The 19,995-nt window shown below is 39.8% G+C and overlaps 1 protein-coding gene across 7 annotated transcripts in view; it reads right to left on the bottom strand.

Moving 5' to 3' along the window:
- ELMO1 (engulfment and cell motility 1) overlaps positions 1 to 19,995 on the bottom strand; it is a 304,867-nt gene that overhangs the window by 221,075 nt on the left and 63,797 nt on the right. For all 7 annotated transcript variants that reach the window (XM_066192198.1, XM_066192190.1, XM_066192232.1 and 4 more), the window contains 2 exons: positions 19,884 to 19,956; positions 6,753 to 6,803 (listed from right to left, as the gene is read on the bottom strand). In XM_066192198.1, coding sequence (XP_066048295.1) covers positions 6,753 to 6,803; positions 19,884 to 19,956 — 124 coding nt within the window. The remainder of the gene's footprint in view (positions 1 to 6,752; positions 6,804 to 19,883; positions 19,957 to 19,995) is intronic.

The following is a 19,995-nucleotide window of genomic DNA, read 5'->3' as shown; positions in this document are numbered from 1 at the left end:
AACCCCTTCACAACACACTGTGCTGTGTAAACAATGCTCTGTCTTCATACATGTTGACAACAGATTATTTATGGTCAGGTTTACCCTTCCTCTTGAGGAGAGAGTCCTGCCCCCAGCAGAAACACCTGGGACTGGTGAACTGCTGCTGTTGGCCAGTCAGACTTCCATTCCACATGTATCCACACCAAGTTGGGGAAGAGCTAACCTTCCCTCTCACCAAACCCGAGCACACCAGGCTGTGGATGTACATTAGCAGCTCACCTACACTGCACAACACCAGCATGAGCAGGACCAACCTATCAACTGAGATATGTTAATCCTCTTTCCTCTGCAGTCAGTGAGAGTTTTGAAATTCACCAGACTAAAACCAAAATATTATTTTAGATCAGAGCCAGCTTGGAACCCTCTTCAGAGCACAAAAATCTACACTACAAAAGTTGTTCAGCCACGTTTTAAGCACATAGAAGAGTGCTTACTAACATCATAGGCTTTATCTGACTATGCCAATGTTCCATCAGCAAAGTTGACACACAGTTGCAGTTTTCTTACATTAAACGAGTTTTGCAAGATGCTGAATCCAATAAACCTTGCTCCTTCTGCTCTCAGACGTGAAAAGAACAGACAAATGGCAGAGGAGATCTTGATTTAAGGGTTAAACATATATTTGTCTCAGCAAAAGTGCTGGCACGTGTCTCACTGGCAACAAGGACAAAAGTCATATTGTCTGTTGCCATCCTAAATGCCTGACGTGAAAATACTGCCTTGGTTAACACCATGCAGCTCTCACAAGCCTTCTAATTCTTGTTGCCATACCACTCATACATGCTTATGCAATGTACAGCTCACTTATGACTGCATTAAAAAATGAAATCCAGATGAAATATGCTCCGAATGCTTACCAGGGAGCTATTTTAATGATTTGCAAGCCATCAGTGGATGGGCAGAAAGCACAGCTCACTAGAGCAATAGCAGAGCTGGCTGCCATGTTAGCATTCTTACTGAAATATCATTCAGGTAGGACTAAATGTAAATATATAAACCTTCACTACTGAGAATCATTAGAGGGAATTAACAGAAATATGACTGCTCAGCTAAATGAAAGGCAGAATTAACTTCTTTTTAGAAAGGAAAGAAGGAAGATGGGAAGCTTGTAAAATGCGTGCTGTTGATGTCCCAACATTTCAAAAGGCTGTCAAGTGGCATAAGCCGCATGCCTAGTATTAAATGACTTGCTCCAAGGACATCCAAAAAGGTTGGCCTTAGGGAGTAGCAGTGCTTAAAAGGAGCAGCTTGATGAGATTGTCAGCTTAAAGAGAAAACTAATGACCTAAATCCAGGACGTGACATTCTTAGAGACTCAAATAGCCATTTGCAGGTTAAGAATCCCAAGATCATCCTAACAAGGGATTCTACTGATCAAATTATTTCTTGGCCACTGAATACTTTGCACAAACTTCGAAAGCGACTTATTAATCAGACATACACAGGGCTTCTGTACAGAAGATAAAATACAGCGAGTAAGGACAAGAGGGAGGACACAGATTCAAATCCAACCACTATCAAACATGAATGTGTTATGGAAGAAAGTTGGACCATTGATTTAAATTGCTGGTTTTCCATCATGTAATCAGTTGTCTTCTTTATCCTTTACAAAAACCAAATAAAATAAGAGCATTGTGATCAACCCTATATATTTAGTCACATTAGTCAATATTTTGCTAGAAAAAGAGCATACAGACCATTGGTAACTACCAAATACAGCTTTATCCTTACCAAACAGGTGCATTTCTGTGGTTTACTTAAAATTATTCAGTGTTGAAACAGCATGGTGGCTTAAAGTACTGCCTTTTGCTGGATTATTACTGCCATTTCACCTACAACTGCATATATGTCAGAGAGCAATGGCGGACTGGATACGTTACATAATCATCATAGTACACCTTCAGCAGACCCACCAAGGCTGGTCTGATGCCAGGTAAGCAATGAGAATTCATTTTAATCAATACATACACTAATGGTTAACATTTTTTGCACGAACACTGAAGCACAGTTTCTACATCTAAAGCCCTGTACAGATGTGATACACAGAGGGGTCCTGTGGAATCATTGCAGGCAATTAAGGAGGCAGAAACAGGGAAATGGTTACCTCTAGAGTCTTGCACTAAACCAGTGACAAAAGCATTACAGATGCATAGCCAAATGTATTACATAAATATACCTTAAAATAAGTTTATGCAATCATTAGCCACTTCTCACAGCTTTATAAGCATTTATAAAGCATTTATAATGCTTTATAAGCATTTTTTCTTCTATCTGGGTTTGAAACAATCTCTTCCATTTACTATTCAAAATATGCCTTTTGAAACCTGGAAACACCAGATTAAACATTTCTCTATAAAAAGACAAACCCAAACTCCACTTCTCAAATCTACTACAAGCAAATAAATATAAAAGCAGCTAATTGACCCCCATGGTCAGTGCTTCTGAAATAAGGTTCATTTAGCTACTAATTCACCATTACATGATAAACATAATCACAATCACAGGCTAGAACTGCAAAAAGTTATGCATTTACAGAACCTTAAATACAAGTTCAAGAAATTGTAGATAAAAAAATATAAATTAGATCCTCAAAATTTTACTAAGAGGATTCAGATGTATAAGCAGAAATAGGTTTAAAAACTCTTTATACTTTTTTGTCTGTTTAGATCACATATAAATAAAAAGAACATGTTCCTCATATCTGTAGAAGCATTCAGAGAAAATACTTGATGACTATTATTGAACACCTTTATTTACATATTTGCTTAATGTACACATGCTAATACATCTGCCTACAAACAAGTTACAGGTTTGAGAAGTCAACTGATCTCTGACCTGGGAATCAAAAAAAAAAAAACCCCATGACAAAAGCAAATGATCAGGCTCCACAGATACCACATCAGATATACCCTCTTTGCCCAGGGTTTAAGGTATATACCTCACAAGAAAGGCATTTTTTGTAAGTGCCCAAGAAGCTGCTTTTAATAAACAGTAAGTGCTCAAATAATCAGTTCTGTTTGAAAACCATTAAATTAAAAAAAACTACACTAGTTCCTTCAATTTATTTTTCCCAGTATTTTAGCATCTTTTTAAAATGATTAGTCATTTGAAAAAGGATTTGCAGGATCTGATTGAAGGACTCCTGCAGTTTCAGACACTAAAGCGCTGGACTTTGCTTGCTGCATTGCGGGACACAAAAGTCCTTTCGGATCAGCCTCACACCCGGGAGCAATTACAGCTCATTTATACACCTACCCACCATGCACTGGAACATGGTTATCACAAAAGAGACAGCAGCAATACAGCATTTCAATTGTCACATATGTTCAAATACAAATAAATGTTGCATAAGAAACTTTTCATGCGTCCCTTCAGAAATGGAAAAGGACAAAGGGGGAAAACAGGTCACGGAAAACTGCAAAAACACACAATAGCCCAAAGAATTGGTTAGAAAGATGATAGGAGAGGTTAAAATAAATAAGAAAGATGATATAAGAACAAAGATAATATAGGAGAAATTCAATCTGCACTCAAGTTACCTAGGAAACAGAGTGTCTGTGTGCTGAGTGGTTTATAGAGGGAAAAAATAGCATTGTTTAGAAAAAAACAGTCTTTCAGAGAATCTCACAAACTTAGCAAACAGACCTACGGAAACAAAGAGGCAGTTCAAATTCCCACCAGGCCTAACGACTGGCGTTTGCAAACTTTTAACTCAAAGAAATTTTAAATAGACACATTGTAAATCTCTCAAGGCAAGCATTTATAATGGATTTAGCAGCACACCATAACTGCAGTTCTGCCCTTGCAGTACTAACAATGGTTTTCAGATAAAAGTCCCTGTATAAGCACACAAAATAATCTAAATTCAAGATTATAAAAGAGAAAGTATTTAACATTTATATTCATGAAGTTAGATTTCAAATCCTCATTTTAAAAAAAGTCAGCCCAAAAATGCTGGTTTACTATTCTAGATAAAACTACCTTTCTTTCCTCTCTCTTTTTAATCTTTAATAGTAACTCTGGGTACATGAGCAATAAATAATTTGAGGCTAATGACAGCAAAACTCAAAAAGATGGCATATCATCCTTCTCACCCAATTTTCTATTACTTGGGCTATGCAACCCTAAAGGGTACAGCCAGACTACTGGCTGTCACGGTTATAAGCTGCATAAAAATTAAGGACTAGAAAAGCACTTTAAGTTCATGCAGCCTTCAGAACTGGTCAACACAACTCCTCTCAACTGTTTAAGGAAAAAAGTTTCCTCAAAAGGCTTGTAAAGTTCAGGACAATTTTTTTTCCCCCTCACAACAGCCAGGAACTAGGCAGCTCAGGCCACTCAAACTACAAGGACACATCCCAGAAACTTCATAATCCATATGTGGCTTCTCTTCATTTCTCTCAATCTTTCTCTCCTTTCCTAAAAACTCTACCTTTTCATAAAGTTTTGTGGGTTTCGTTGGGTTTTTTTGAGTATGATTTTGGTTTTTTGGGGGAAGAGGAAAGATAGTTTCAGCTTTATCCTGTCGTAGGATAGAAAAAACAGAGGGGGTGGGGGGAATTCAGAATCTTGATGTCTTCACATGATGAGAAAAACATTTCTCACCCAGCACCAACAGCTAGGAAAGCATCTTTCCCATTTTGTAGGAGTGTATCATGCAGCCTGTTCTTCACATTATCTCTTCCAACTACTGTTGCTCTCACACAGAATTTCAGAGGAAAATATGGAAACAGATTGCCTGTTAGCTTTTCATGGTAAATGACAACCATTGTGTAGGTCATCAGTTTAAGAACTTCAGCTTGGAGGCCTTTAACCTGTTTTAGGTATTGCTATGATGACCATTTTGACAGTACCTTAAAAAAAAAGAGACAAATGTAGGCTGAGGACATACAGAACTTCAATTCTTACCTATTTAAACAACACAAATATTTGCTAATCTGACAAAAACCAATCCATTCCTCCTTTCAAGATACCTCTCTGATTCTAGGAAAAGTTAACACAAAATTTTGAAACATCAGGAAGTATGAAAATAAGCACTGGTTTAGGCACAAATATCACTACTGGAGAATAGAGAGTAGACCAGCTTTCTATCTTAAAACAGGATGGCTGAGTCACTCATAACGGCGGGCCAGTGTCAGAGAGGTTCATACTTTATTAAGTAACAGGCAACATCTCAATATCCTAAGGACTCCTGTCTTGATTCACTGACGCCAAGGCAAATCCCCAAAGAAACAAAAGAAGATGATGATAGCCCCGTGCAAAGCCTCACCCTCCTGACCACTGCTAACAGCAGAAAGTTTGTACATCCAAGATTTGTCTTTTGAGTTTGTAGGCTCTATTTCCAATTGCACAAGTGATCATAAAGCCAGCCAGCCAGCCATCTCCACAGACCAGTCACAGCACAGCCTCTATTCATTGAGGCTCCATGGTGCAACTGGTTGTGGGTTTTGAGAGGGGAGAATTCCGTGAGTTGTCTTACACGGTTATTATTCCATGTTGTGGTTACACCAAAACATGACGCAGTGCATTTGGACTACATTGCTTCTTGATGAACCACAGATGCTGCTTTGATTTCAAGAGATCCCACGTCTGGGCAGCACTGGAGTGGATATTTGTTATTAAGAAGTCCAAAAGGTTAGAAGGAGCTGGTGCTGGGCTGCCTGTTTCTGACGAATTTCCATCAAATGGGGTTTACTCCACCAGAAGTGGTTTTTCCATGCACAAGGCTGTTTTGGTGATATATGCCAAGAGACTGTGGAATCATACAGACTCTGAGAGAGCCATGGTCTTAAACTGCTGCGGGTGTTTTTTGTTTGGTTGGTTTTCTGAGTTTTTTTGGTTTTTTATGTCTATAAAGCTTTGACTATGATGAACATTGAAAAATATGAAGAACATATGAATATGAAGAAAATATGAAGAAACCTCTTGTCTTTGCCCAGCTGGCTGCTGAGAAGTGCTTTCTGTTGAGAAGCTACTGGGTGGCAGAGTTTGTCCATAAGAATGCTTCAAATCTGCAGAGGCTAGAACACCACCATGAAGAGGCAAACCATTTTAATGGCACACTAACTACTTTAGTCAGCAAGGAAATGGGATTGCTGCTGCCTTAGACATACATCTTCCAGGACTAATAATGGCTTTCAGTGTGTGGCAGCAGTACTGCTCAACTCAGCAGGAAAATAAGCCATTACAGAGCAACCAGCAACTCTGCTGTGCTTTTTCGGAGCTGGCAAAGAGACAGTGTCGGGGAAAAAAAAGCCAGCAACAAAGAAACCCCAGTAAAATCTCAACATTAGGGTTGCTACTTACTCAACACAAACCCAAAGATCAGGAAAGCTCTGACCTGAGCCACCCAGCAGAGCTCTCCATGACTCAAATCCCTGACCTTCTTCCTGGCTTGCTGCTTTTGAGTTCTGAGGCAGAAAAAGAGCAACTTGAGTGAGGCTGCAACGTCAGCAGGGAAGCAGGGATATCTTGTATATGAAAACTGTTCCCAGTGGAAGTGAGACACAAAAATCCCACCCAATTGTGCCAACAGTTTCACCAAATGTTACTCAGAGTTATTGCTCCTGCCTCCATAACTCATAACCTTTGCTCCAGGAGGACTGTGGGATACATTGTGGATAAAGCTTAAAAGTACACACATTAGTTCTCAATGATTTACTAATCGAATTTTCACTCTGAAGGAAGAGAAGAAAAGAACACTGACTTACCGGAGATGTTGTTAATCGAAGGATTGCTCCATTTTTTATTTCATTACGATTCTGAAAGAGAAAAATCCAAAGGTTTTAGTTAAGACTCACTCACATAAAAAGATGAAACATGCATTGAGCAGAATGTCATGCTAACTCTGCAACAGTTCTTTCCCCTGTCTGCATGCAAAAGCTTCTGCTTTTCAGATGTAAGCTAGCATCTATTTTCCTCACTGAGGCATATAACACTTGCTTCGACAAATAGGTTGAATTCACGTGACACTTAACCAACCTGAACTCCTTCAAGAATGACTTCATGTTTTTTAAAGTTTAGCTTCCACTGGCAACTTCTAAATATTTTTTTGAAATATACCATCCACGGTGTCTGGCTCTGGTATTGTACATGCTTGAGGAGTTTGTAAGTTTGCTGAAACCTGTCATTATCCATCTGCAGGATTTAGAATTCATCCCACTGGCTCTTTATTTTCTATAACAAGAACATGCTGACTTAAACCACTGGAACCTACCCACTGAGCTCTGCCATCAGGACTTTGCATTCTCCCTCAAAGTAAAAAAAGCATCCCTGTTAGCAGAGTAAAGTTCAAACATGCCATAAGTCCTTCTCCTTGCCCAGCTGTCAGAAGGAGAGGGCATTAAACATTTTCTTTTGGTTGAGCTCACACAGCCGTGGCGTAAGCTACGGTGTACACTTACAGCATCCCTACAACTTTGTGGACAAAGCCCATATGCACCCTCTCCCCCTGTGGTATGTGTAGGGGAGCTTCCCCTCTTTCAACAACTACCTTCTGTTCACCACAGGGTAGGAGAATAAGGTACCTACAGCAATGAACATGCTGACAGGTACTGACTGTGTGCAGCACAATGCACAGTCACAATGCCAATCATGGTTCAGTAGCTCGTTCATGAGCTGACACCCTAATCTGAGAAATTGGAGGAATCCCTAACAGTTTGAGAGAGAAGAGCTAATTTTGTACTGAAGACCACATTGCAGCCTTTCTGCAGACTGGTGTTTAGCCAAGAAAAAATATGAAGGTGTATTTCTCCTCAGGCAGTTTTTCCCAAATTTATTTCATTCTTCTTGTTCACATTCTGATACATCTCAAATCCAAAATGCTAAAAACCAGAAAAATCTTGCCTGAAACCAGGTCAAGTAATCCCAAAATAAAACTCCAGTACATTGTCTCATTCTTGGTATCCAAGTCATCTGTGGGATTGGTTCTAGCTACCTCAAAGATCATTCTCCACCCACAAAGACTTCTTCACTCTAACTGAAATAAATGAAGTGCCAGACAACACAGGGGGTACAAGAGAGAAGCCTTCTTACAGCATCTTTGCCCACATATGCAGTGACTCTTCTCAGCCCTCAGCAGTCTCCTCCTGCTAGAACAGCCTCAGGGAGGCCAGCCAGGCTATACTCAAAAGAGGGGCAAAGAAGGGTGAGCAGCTAAATACAGGGTGACTTCCCACAGCACTAAAAAAGCACCAGATTTTCTCCACTTGTAGTGAAACAGCACCAGACCCAGCTACATTTCATCATGTCTAAGGAATCTGTGTGAAGTGGCCATAATGCATTTGTGTGGTTTAATCTCAATCAGTGCTGAAACAAACTCACTTCATAAACAGTTGTGGTTGCTAAAACTATTACCACCTCCTGGATTTGTGGAGCTGAATAAAAGTAATTGCCTTGGGACAGACAATTAGCATAGGCTAAATCTACCTCCATCAGCAGCTTAGACTAAGCTACTGGACCTCAGCTGCATTAGGCCAGAGCATTTGCATGTACACATACACAAGGTTCCATCAGCTGTACTTGGAAAGCAGCAAATCCCAGTATCCCAGGAAATCAACATGATTTAAACTACTTGAACTGTGTACTAATCACATTCAGAAGTTAAAGTTCACTGACATCTTCATAAAAACATTGGCACTTACACGTAGACTGTTCTTAAACATAAATAAGAGCACACACAGAGGCCTACTTTTTTAAGTAGCAAAAATTTAGTCTTAAAGTTTCTCATGTACCCCACTGCGATTAATATTAACTACCAAATCAGATGTACAAATGAGTTTGTGGTTTGCAGTTTGTTTGTGACAAGCGAAGTCACTTCATCTGGGCCACAACAAGCATCTCTGCAAACACTCCCAGTCCACTGCAAACAAGAGGTACTGGGCATAGAATGAGCATGGGTGATCTCCTGAGACTTGAGGAGGAACACAGGAAATACAGAGGAACACACAGAGTAACTAAAAGCATCACTGGACATTTTCTTTGGAGTCTTTCTGTTTAATCATGAAGATGAATCTAAAACACCAAAGCTTTCAGACTCAAAGGTGTAATGCTCGTCAGAACCCACAACACACAAGCCCATGGACCCTTCTTCATGTCTGGCCTAGAGCAAGGTGTGTACATCTGCCCTGTACTGTACATTCAATCATTGTATCACAATAGAGAGAGAGCTCCTCTTCAACTCCTGGTTTAGAAAAAGGCTTAAGGAAAACTGCCCACGCCTTATCTCTGAAAGTATTCAAAGGATGAAGTCTCTAGCACACCAAGCTAGCCAAAATTTGAAAAAGGTTAGCAGTTACTCAATAAAAAAAATACAATTCTGTTTATCCATTCTAAATATTGGCTTAATCACATACCAGGAAACAGCATGTAAGAGTACAATTAAGCCAAGAGGCTTTCCTACATTAACTGCATGATGCAGTAGTCAGCATGCCAGTTAATTTTAATTGCAACATTTACACACAGTTAATCCTCTTAGTATTAAGGATAGCATCCTGTGGATTTCTTTTCCAGGATAACAGAACATCATTACAGCAGCCCAGCTTTGGCAGTCATACTGCTATTCAGGACAGAACCCACCCCCACCTATGGCAGACAAATTTTAAAAAAAGACAAGAATAGGGCAAAACCAAAGGAAAAAAACCCTCTTCCAAGATATTCTTGACCTGTTTAGCAAGTGTACATGAAGTTGGCAGATATTGTTCATGGTGTTGATCTGTATCAGAAAAGCTTAATCATGAGCAGTAAAAGAACTAGTGAAATTGTACTATCCAAAATGTCCCTAAAAAACTCCGTAACAGGAAAATAGATCTGTCATAAATGTTATCCAGGACAAAGAGAGTAGTCATATCAAAGATATAAATAAGCCTCCTCTGCAATATTTTATCTAGCAAGATACAATATATCACAAGATTACTTTTTTTTTTCTAATGGAGTAGGTAATATTTCCAAGACGAGATTTCAATCAGACTAAATACTTTCATGAAGACACAGAAAGAACATAACACAACAGGAACAGTGGATACTTGGAAAGTTCACCTTGCATTCAGATTTTAGGACCCTCTACCTTCTAACTTCACCAGCTGGAGCAATGTGAACCTAAATGACCATAAATGCTTCAGAAGGCAGGAGAAGCAAGGAAGGAGAGGCAGCGGGGTAGCCCTGTATGGCAGAGTGTCTTCCACTCTCAGAGAAGTAAGGAGGAGGTTCAGCAGAACTGCTATCCTGGAATCCTGGAGGGGAGATTTGTGCCTGTTTAGGAGCCTGGTTGACAGAAGCCATTGGGAGACAGTCCTGAGGGTCAAGAGAGCCCAGGAAGGCTGGACATCCTGCACGAAGGAAATCTTAAAAGTACAGAAGTAGGCCAATGCAAGACAAGCAGTGGGAAAGACCAGCCTGGCTGAGCACAAACATTTGGCTGGAACTAAGGAAAAAGAAGAGAGATTATGACCTTTGGAAGAAGAGGCAGCACACTCAGGAGAACTGCTGGGGTGTTCTGAGGTTATGTAGGGAGAAAATTAGAAGGGCCAAAGCTCAACTAGAACTTAATCTGGGGAACTACAGGCCTGTCAGTCTGAACTCAGTGTCAGGGAAAGGCATAGAACAGATCACTTTGAGTGACATCATATGGCACATACAGGACAACCAGATGACCAGGCACAGCCAGAAGGGGCTTATAAAAGCAAGTCCTGCCTGACTAACCTGGTCTCCTATGCAAAAGTGACCTGCTCAGAGGATGAGGGAAAGAAAGTCTGTGGATGTTGTTCAGCTGGACTTTAGTAAGGCCTTTGACACTGTCTCCCACAGCATTCTCCTAGAGAAACTCGCTGCTCATGGCTTGGACAGGTCCACTGGGTGCTGGGCAAAACACTGGCTTGACTGCCAACCGCAAAGGGTGGTGATGAGTGGAGTTACATCCAGCTGGTAATATCTAGCAGCTGGTCACCTGTGGTGGGTCCCAGAGCTCAGCAAGGTGGAGGTCAGTCCCTTTTAAGTAACAATCAATAGAATGAGAGGAAATGCCCTCAGGCTGCACCAGGGGTGTTTTAGACTGGATAGTAGGAAAACATTCTTCACAGAAAGGGTTGCCAAGCATTGGAACAGGCTGCCTAGGGAACTGGTTGAGTCACTATCCCTGGAAGCATTTAAAAGATGTGGCACTTGGGGACACAGTTTAGTGGTGGACTTGGCAGTGCTGGGTTAATGGTTGGACTTGATTATCTTAGGAGGTCTTTTCCAACCTAAACAATTCTACATTTTTTCTGACTATCTGCCAGCAGATTCTGCTTAGTCTCAAAGATCTGCTTTTCTGTGCCATAGACTACTTTGCCTAAAACACATGCAGGAGACTTGCAGGCCTCAAGCATTAGCAGAGTCCACCAAACCATGCAGAGGGTTGAAGGTAAGCAAATTCACTTTTTAAAAAATCCCATCAAAATAGTGAAGCTGTTTATTCAGAGCTTTGCTGCAGTGAAGCAAATTTATCAGGTGAATTTATCAGATAAAACAGGTTATTTGCCACACATTTGTCTTATCATTTTAATGATCTGCTACACCCAGCAAAATGCTTTAAGATTCAGCTCACTCTAACTGGTTGGAATGGAATGTTTTCTAAACATATTTGAGGAAGACCTAAAAGCATTGGTTCCCATGGTCATAGCTCACTAAGCCTGTTTTTTAATCCTGACCAAACAGCTTTCTTCAGACTTTTCTAACTACCCTAGACAATAACAGCCAAGAAATCTAAAATTCTTCTTGTGTTTATAACCTCTAGTAATAGATTCATCCCTATTTCCATACTGCTGTTATTTTGTTGCACCTTCCTCCAAATGGACACATCAACAGAAAATAAGAGCCTTGAAATACACTTCAAGTTTATGACTCCATTACATTTTCATAAGGTTGAGCCTGTGCAAGTTGTAAATAAGGACAAAATGACACAAAATATTACAGTTATAGAGTTCATTAGTAAGTTAACAGCTCAGGAAAGAGAAGAAAAGTTCTTGCTGGCAGACCTCCCTTAAAACACAGATTCAGTGTGCTACAGGATCCAGTAAACACTGAGTGTCATCAGAGGTAGCACCAGGAACAAGACAGAGGGCACCACTTTGCCACAATATAGGAACTTCATGTACCCACATACAGGGCATTGAGTGCAGTTCTGATCTTCACATCTTAGGAAGGGCACAGCAGTCTCTGAGAAAACGCAGAGAAAGGCAACTGTCCAGTGGGCTTCAGCAGCTGCCTCAAAAGGCAGGGTCTCCTCAGTTCAGAGGGACCAAGGACACAGGAAAGAATGTAGTGGACGACCAGAATGCAGAACTGTTTTTATGAAACCCTGCAGTATGAGAACTTGATGAAATCAGTAGGGGGTCAGTTTAAAGCAGACAGAGAATACACCTCTTCATTCTGAAGGCACTAAACTCTTCAAGCTTGCTGTCAGAGGTTATGGAAGCAGGCCATATTAGCAGGTTCAAGAAGAGATGAAAGATTGGCATAGTCTTTATGCAAGATATTAAATAGACTAAGTGCAGGTGTAGCCTCCAACACCTGTAGTACAATAGGAATACTGAGGAAGCACAAAGAGACTGAAAGCCATCATCAGATAACTACCTTGAACAGCATTTGCTACCGCTAGGGCTGCAGACAGACTATGAGATGAGATTTCATTTGGCTGACTTGGTAGGAAATTTCTAAAGTTTATTTTTAGTCACCAAAATATTAAATAAGATGTAAGCTAAGTGATACAGGTAATTACTAACATCGTACTACTTGGCATGACAGAACTTTACTGTTTTAGAAGAAATACTGATGCAAATAATCTTGTGATATAATTTATTTTCTAGGAAGCTGTTGAAAAGAAAGGACAGTGTTCTTCTGGTTTTTCATGTTATAATTCAATTATAATGTTTTCCTTAAAAAAATAAGTAGTTTATCTGAAGCTTCTAAAAAGAGGATGTTTTTGCATGCTGTTTATCTGTCTCTATTCAAGGACTACAGAAGTTGGTAAATAAACCAAGTTAAACCAGTGGTGCAGTTTCAGGCTGTACATCAGCCAGTGCAATTCTACAACCTGCTAGAGGCACAATTCTGCACATATCCCTCCAGTGCATGGGCCCCCAACGCTTTGCTTTCATTGGATATACTACCACACAGCAGCACAGTCAACCACACCTGACCTTAAAAAGTTAACACTTCCTCTCTCCTTCATTCATAAAAAAGGAGGAAAATAAAAGGCATTCCAGAGTCCAGAGCTTTCTTTTGTCAGATCCATGACCTGAAAAAACTCATCATCCTAGCAGCAGTAACTAGGATGTTTGTGAAGCTAAGAGAATGAAGAAACAGAGTAGAAAAAGGGTGCTCAACTACCTATTTCTCCAGCAACCCACAGAAATACCAACTAGACTGCCACTTAAACCACATCCTAAAAAAAAGACCAAACTTTGCATGATTTACCCATCTGCAAGTGGAGTGATCTACAAGGACAGCATTACCAGGCACCACTTGTTCGGCAGAGCAGCAGTGGTATTACACTTTGGGCAGACATCCTTCTGACACATTAAAAGAAGTTACACACAAGATATTTTTAAGCTGGATCAGTTCCCTAATTCAAGCAACCACACACAGACACAGAGCACAGTTGTATCAGCAACACGGAAGGGGTGGGTTGATGACAAGCAGCCCTATCGTCCTCTCATAAGTTTCAACAGAATAGCGGCACCCTGAAAAATAAACATCAGGAAATGACTGACTTAGCTGTGCTCATACTATTTTTAGTAAGATATGTGGAGAAATCAGAACAGGGCTGGTATGCATAAATAAAAAACCCAAAACAAAAACCCACCAAACACAAGTGAAGGATTATCAAATTGAAGCCAGCTCTTCAGCACAGGTTACCCACCACTTTCACTCATAGCACCACTGAAGGTCAGCACAGGATCTCCTTCAGCAGATGCTTAGAGAACAGCTGAGTACTGAAGCCAAGACTGTAGCTCACTGTGTGGCTCAGTTTTTCCAAATCAAAGCACAGTTGCAGTTTACTACCATAAAGTCTTGTTTTCAACATCTTGCTCTTCAACATCTTGCGCATTCCTACTACTGTTAGATGTGGCATAAGCAGTTGTATCAGCCAACAAGGGAGCTAAACCAGATGAAAATTTTATCATTTTTGAGTTTGCCTGGTTTGCATAGAAGACAGGAATAAACAGCATAGTATAAGCAGGAAAAGTGGGCCAGCCCAATTTGAAAGCACCACGTTTGGAACCACACCACCAAGCCTTGTTTAAGGGAAAGCCTGCAAGTGTTTGTGCTTCTCTAGGACATACATCCCACTCCGACACTCTTTCTGTGCCCTTCCTTGCACCCACAGAAGGACTATAGGTAAAACATCCCTTTTCCATTTTTGACTACAGTTAGAGCTTGACAAAATTTAGCTCAACATCATCTTAAGCCAGTTCCAGAAACAATTGAGGGACAGCTTACAGTTAGAAAAAAAGCAAAGTTCTACTCTTCTTCCTACCTTTCCTTTCCTTCTTTCTTGTCTACAGGCTATTCCTGGACATGACTCATGAGCCCTGCCTCATCCCTACATCATATCAAGCAGCCTTTTTACTAAGCCAATTTATGAATTAAAGTGGCACAAAATTACTTCCTCCTTGCCACCACCTTCAAAAATCGTCAAAGCCTGTTCACTGCACTTCGGAAAACTACCCATCCAAATAGGTTGCTCTTTAAGTATAAAGATGAATCAAAGAGTATTTTTCTGTTAGCCAAATCTTACACAGAACTGTCTGCCACCAGCTGAACCCAAACAGTTGTACTATGCTCCTGGTACATTATACTTATCTGCAATTTCTCTAACCAAAAGCTGAACCTTTTCAGAGCCTTTCCTCTCTAGTGATTAATTGTGAGGCAAAATTACAAACTCAATTCAGGAAAATATCTATACAGATTTTTTAAAAAACACCTCATTTAATCCATCTCATCAGCCATGATATGGAACTAAACAGAAGATCATCATAACTAATATTTTAATAGGAAGCAAGCGGAGGAATTAAGCTTTTTGTGCTGGGGATAGAAAGTATAACAGGTGGACAGGACATAATTCTTTTCTTTAGAAAATTCAGTATAGACCAAAAGTTCTACAAAAAGAGTCCTAGGAGAACTAAAAGAAGGATAATCATTACCACTGTTCTTGAAATCAGCCTGAATGAAGGAGGACTGAAAGTGATTTAGTATATGGATACTCAAGTTTTACTTCTGTTCCCTTGAAAAATATACTAGTGTTCTCTCAGATTTTACTGGAGTCTACAGGGCAGTGTTACCAGCATCCATCAAACAGGCAAGAGCATGGCCACTCAGATGTCATGTGCTGCCCTTACTTTAGGGAATTTCTGCAGGGCTGTGCAGATGCCCCAAATTAGTAAGAAATTTGTGAATATGTGGAAAATACCACGTCTTATAAGTGGCAGAGAAAAGGCAAAGCTGGGCATGATTTGATCCAGGTCAAATCTACAATCTAACATTTACTTATCACTATTAATAAATGTATTATTATCAGGAGTGATGCAAAATGGAAAATGAAATAGCTCTCTTAATACCTTTCCCCAGTTCCCATTTCTCATGCTACTTTTAATTCTCAGCAGCTTAAAAGGCACCAGGCCCTTCAATGAATCAGAAATTTTCATTATTAAGAATGTTTTCTTACAACTCACTGAAATTCAATTAATCAGTGAAAAAAGATGAATACGAAAAAATGTAAAAACTCAAAAAGTCCCAACCATACAAATGCCTCATTTCTTGTCCTGTTATTTGCATACACTCCCACGCTGGGAGCCTGTAAAGGCAGGGTGGAATTTCATATGAATATACAATTACAGGTTGTGTTCAGAAAAAAATAGGTCATGACCAAAATCACCTTTGAAAAAGAAAAGCAGCAGGGACTTCACTCAGGTTCCCAGCACTGAGAAGATGGGAGTTAGAAAGATGTCCCATCCTCAAACACAGCACAGAGTTGAAAAATTACAACAAAAGGAAGGTGGGGCAGCTCTTCTTGCAAAACAGAATCAAAAGTCTCCCAAAACCAATGGAGTAAACTCACTGTCTGCTCCCCTCCACTTCAAGCAATAAGAATAAAAGGAAAATGTGGCAGATAGGAAAGAAGGGGAAAAAATTCACAGGAAATCTTCTGATGTATCAGACGTAAAAAAGAAAAACAAACACAAAAAGATTGTGATCATAAAAATGAGTTGTATTCAATATACAGATGAACAAAATGTCCTTGTATTTAAAAGATAACAAAAAAATGTCACTGTTGTCACCACTGTGTGCGTAGTGCTGGCCCACAAACTCCTCAGCACCAGCAACCAACATTTCTGAGAGTTGCTCAGGTGGAGGGTTAAGAGCGACCACATTCTGCCTCCAGCAGTGAAACCAGCTTGAACACCATCCTTCCCCAGGCAAACACTGGATGCACAAATGGATCTGGAGGTGACCAAGGATGAGCAGCGACAAGGGAGCAGCCATACCTACCAAGGTACAGCATCAGCCACTCCAATTGCTCATACTGCCAGTGGAAGAACACAGCAAACAATTATCTGAGCTGTGGTTTTCAGCCAGGGAACACACATAGCACACAGAATTATACAGTCATTTTCTACTTTTTACATAGCATTTTGTTTCCTAAACCTGAGCTCCCCCAGGCCATAGTGTTCCTGAGTCACTGCACCTGATGTACACAAGCATCTAAGTCAGGAACAGCCTGGATAGACTGAAGCAAAGGTGACTCATTTATTCTTACCTTGTAGTATCTAGCATGATAAGATCCTGACTCAGAAGTCAGGCTTTTAGACGTTTGACCTACCAGAGAAATGCTCCTTCATGATAAGCAAAGCCCTTAAAAAAACCCACACACCTATTAACATAATTAATAATCAAATACTCTCAGATCAGAATACCAGACAGATTTTAGCTCAGGCACCATGCCTGCTTGGTTTTCACGTACACATATCCTCTTGTTTTATTTCTCTCATTTTTAGAAAAAAAAGGCTTAAAGACATAATTAATAATTTCCACTGCAGTTTCAGGGGCACAGATATAGCCATACCATGACCCCAGAGGCAGCAGCCAAAACTCTATCTGCTGTGATAAGCCTATCTCTAGTAGGAACCCTGGCTGAATCAAAATTTGTAAAAAGACCTCACTTAGACTACCTGAAGGAGTTATTGCTACTTCTGTAGAGGCATTTTTCCAAATAATACAGCCAAAACATAAATAAATTAAGAGACAGAACTGCTTGGGTGTTGTTTTTATTTATGTATGGTATAATTGGGAAATATAGCTCCAGCTACAAAAGATAAAGAGTTCTGTATATGACAGCCAAAACACAGATGGGCTGTTTGCCACCAAAAAAAACCCTACATTTGTAAGCCCTGTCACATTTGGGACATTTTCACTTCAAAGCTTCTTGCTACTGTATACAAGAATTCACTAACTGCTTTTCTTTTTGGTAACTTTAAACATAGTGATATTTTAAAGGGGCATCTCTATCTAGAAGGCAGTCTCTGCGGAAACATGACCTATAGATAATGTTATCTGCATACACAGACATACAGTTCACCTTTAAGAGCTGTGAAAAATATTTCTTATGAGAAGCTGTCACCATCACAAAAAAAGCTCTGCTCATGCCCATCAGTAAAATTCAGATTAAAGCAATGTGGATTTTAACAACTAAGTGTTGTAGCTTCCTTGAAGTGCATGTGCTTTTCCTCATGTCTGGCAATTTTCGTGTTTTAATTCAGACAGTAACAATATCCTACTGAACACAAATGAGGGAAAGTATGTGGAAGGGCTGATGGCCTGTATAATCCTCTCTTCACAGCCACTATCCAACAACCAGCTATAAACAGTGAACAATATCTAATGAAAGTCACAGACATCTGAGTAATTCTAGTGGCATTTAGAGCTCTTCTCTCATATTTATGTGACTCAGAGTCAGACACTCTGCATATTTCCAGTAGGGAATAAACAAACTCAAAGTCCTCTCTGCAGTACAATCCAAAATGTCCTAGAAGACCATAATTTTCCATCCTTATTGCAAGTTAAAGGCAGCCAAAAACCATCAGACTCTCTTTTATGTGGAACAGAAAACATTTCTCTTCTCCAAAGCTGCAGAATCCTATCCACCAAAGGTGGAGATAAAGCCTGAAATATCCCTCCAATTGCATCAGGACAAAGACCTTCAAAAAGCTGAAGTATTCACTCAATCTCCACTTCTTGGAAATACTCACTGCACGGAGTTGAAATGCCAACAGGCAAATTCAATTGTGTCTGCTTTATTGGTACACATTGTGTCACCATTGTGGGCAATTAGCAGAACAATCTCACTATTTAATTCGGTGGAGGCAAAGCACAGAGGTCAGTAATTACTTCAACAGGTTTTCTTGTAGTGGCCTTTGAAGTGTCTGTCAATCGAAACTTGAAAAGCAAGGAGAGGGAAAAAAAACCCAAAACAACACACAAGTAAAGAAAAAAGGGGGAAGATCCAAAAAAAAAAAAAAAAAAAAAAAAAAAAACCATAACAAAAAAACCCCCCCAACCCCCCCAAAAAAACCCAAAAAAACCCCACAAAAAACACAAGGATATATTGAGAAGGTTGTCCAAGGTGGCAAGCAGCTAAATGAAAAACTGAAACTGGTCTGCTAAAACAAGCAAAATGAACAAACAAAAATAAAACAAAGGACCCCAGATAAAAAACAAAACAAAACAAAAAAAACAACAGAGCACTATCATATAAGCAACTGTTCTTGCTGTCTTGCTAAATTCAGTCTTTCCAAATGCTCAACTATGCCTTAGTTGCCTTTATTTCTTGGGTGTGGGTATGAATTACAGCAAGAGAAAACATAGTTCATGTCTCAGTTGTATTAGCAAATCCTAAAGAATTGTAAAATGCAGAACAGAACCAAGACAAGCCTCCCCTTAAGAGCAAGCCAAACTAAACTGATAACAAGGTGAGCAAGAGGCATCTCCTATCTATGCAGTTCAACTCAGGTCTTTTCAGCTCAGAATCCACCCAGATTAGGGAATTTGCACGTGGCCTTCAGCAGGTTTTAAGCAGCGTCCTTCTGCCACTGCTTAGAAATTGTACCTCTGCAGTACACGTACACTCTTCCAAATAATCTTTTTTTTTGTAATCTCAGCAATTTTACCAGTAATGCTAGGAATGAATACTCTACTTGGTCCCATTCAGATGAGCATGTCCCATATATTTATACAAGACATTCCATTTTTATTACAGCTATAGCCTTCTCATTACTCTGTGCTGAAATCATTGCATCACTTGATGAATCACCTATTGCCACGCTACATGGGGACAAAAAAAAAGTAAGCCAATAGAACTTACAGAGCTGGGTAAGGACAAAACAGCAGGCAGGAGCAAGTTGCAAATACTACACTGAAACTTATTTCTACCTGTTCAGCCAAAAAGGAAAGTGACATGCACTGAAGGTCTCCTCAGACTTCAAAGAGCCCTTCATGTTTTAAATATTTTAGTTTCCTGAACATCACTTGTTAGCAGAATACTAAACACACAAGAATACCGAAGTTGAAGGGATCAGTGCTCAAGTCTCAAACTCAACTATGAAGATCTTAGCACATTCAAGCTTTTATTTGCTTTTCCTAACAGACAAAATCAGTTAAAAAGTCATTAAATCAGGTCTCCCAGCACCTACCCTCTCAGTGGCATTGCATTATGGAAAGTATATTTTCATATATTTTAATGTAAAATAAATGACTGTGGCAAATATTTTTATAGGCTTTGCAAGAATTGCATTGAACGATTTACCCACCTTCTCGGTGATGTAGAAATTAGAACTATCAGCATGCTGCAGTGCAAATTGGTCATGATTTGCAAGAGACCACCTTAGAAATACGAAAATAAATTAATCACAAAATGAAATC

The sequence above is a fragment of the Chamaea fasciata genome, unplaced genomic scaffold (assembly GCF_029207755.1).
Source record: "Chamaea fasciata isolate MVZ Bird 193981 ecotype frontalis unplaced genomic scaffold, bChaFas1.0.hap1 SCAF_1, whole genome shotgun sequence".
NCBI classification, from domain to species: domain Eukaryota; kingdom Metazoa; phylum Chordata; class Aves; order Passeriformes; family Sylviidae; genus Chamaea; species Chamaea fasciata.
Note: the sequence above shows the minus strand (reverse complement) of the source record. Positions and strands in the feature narration are given on the sequence as shown.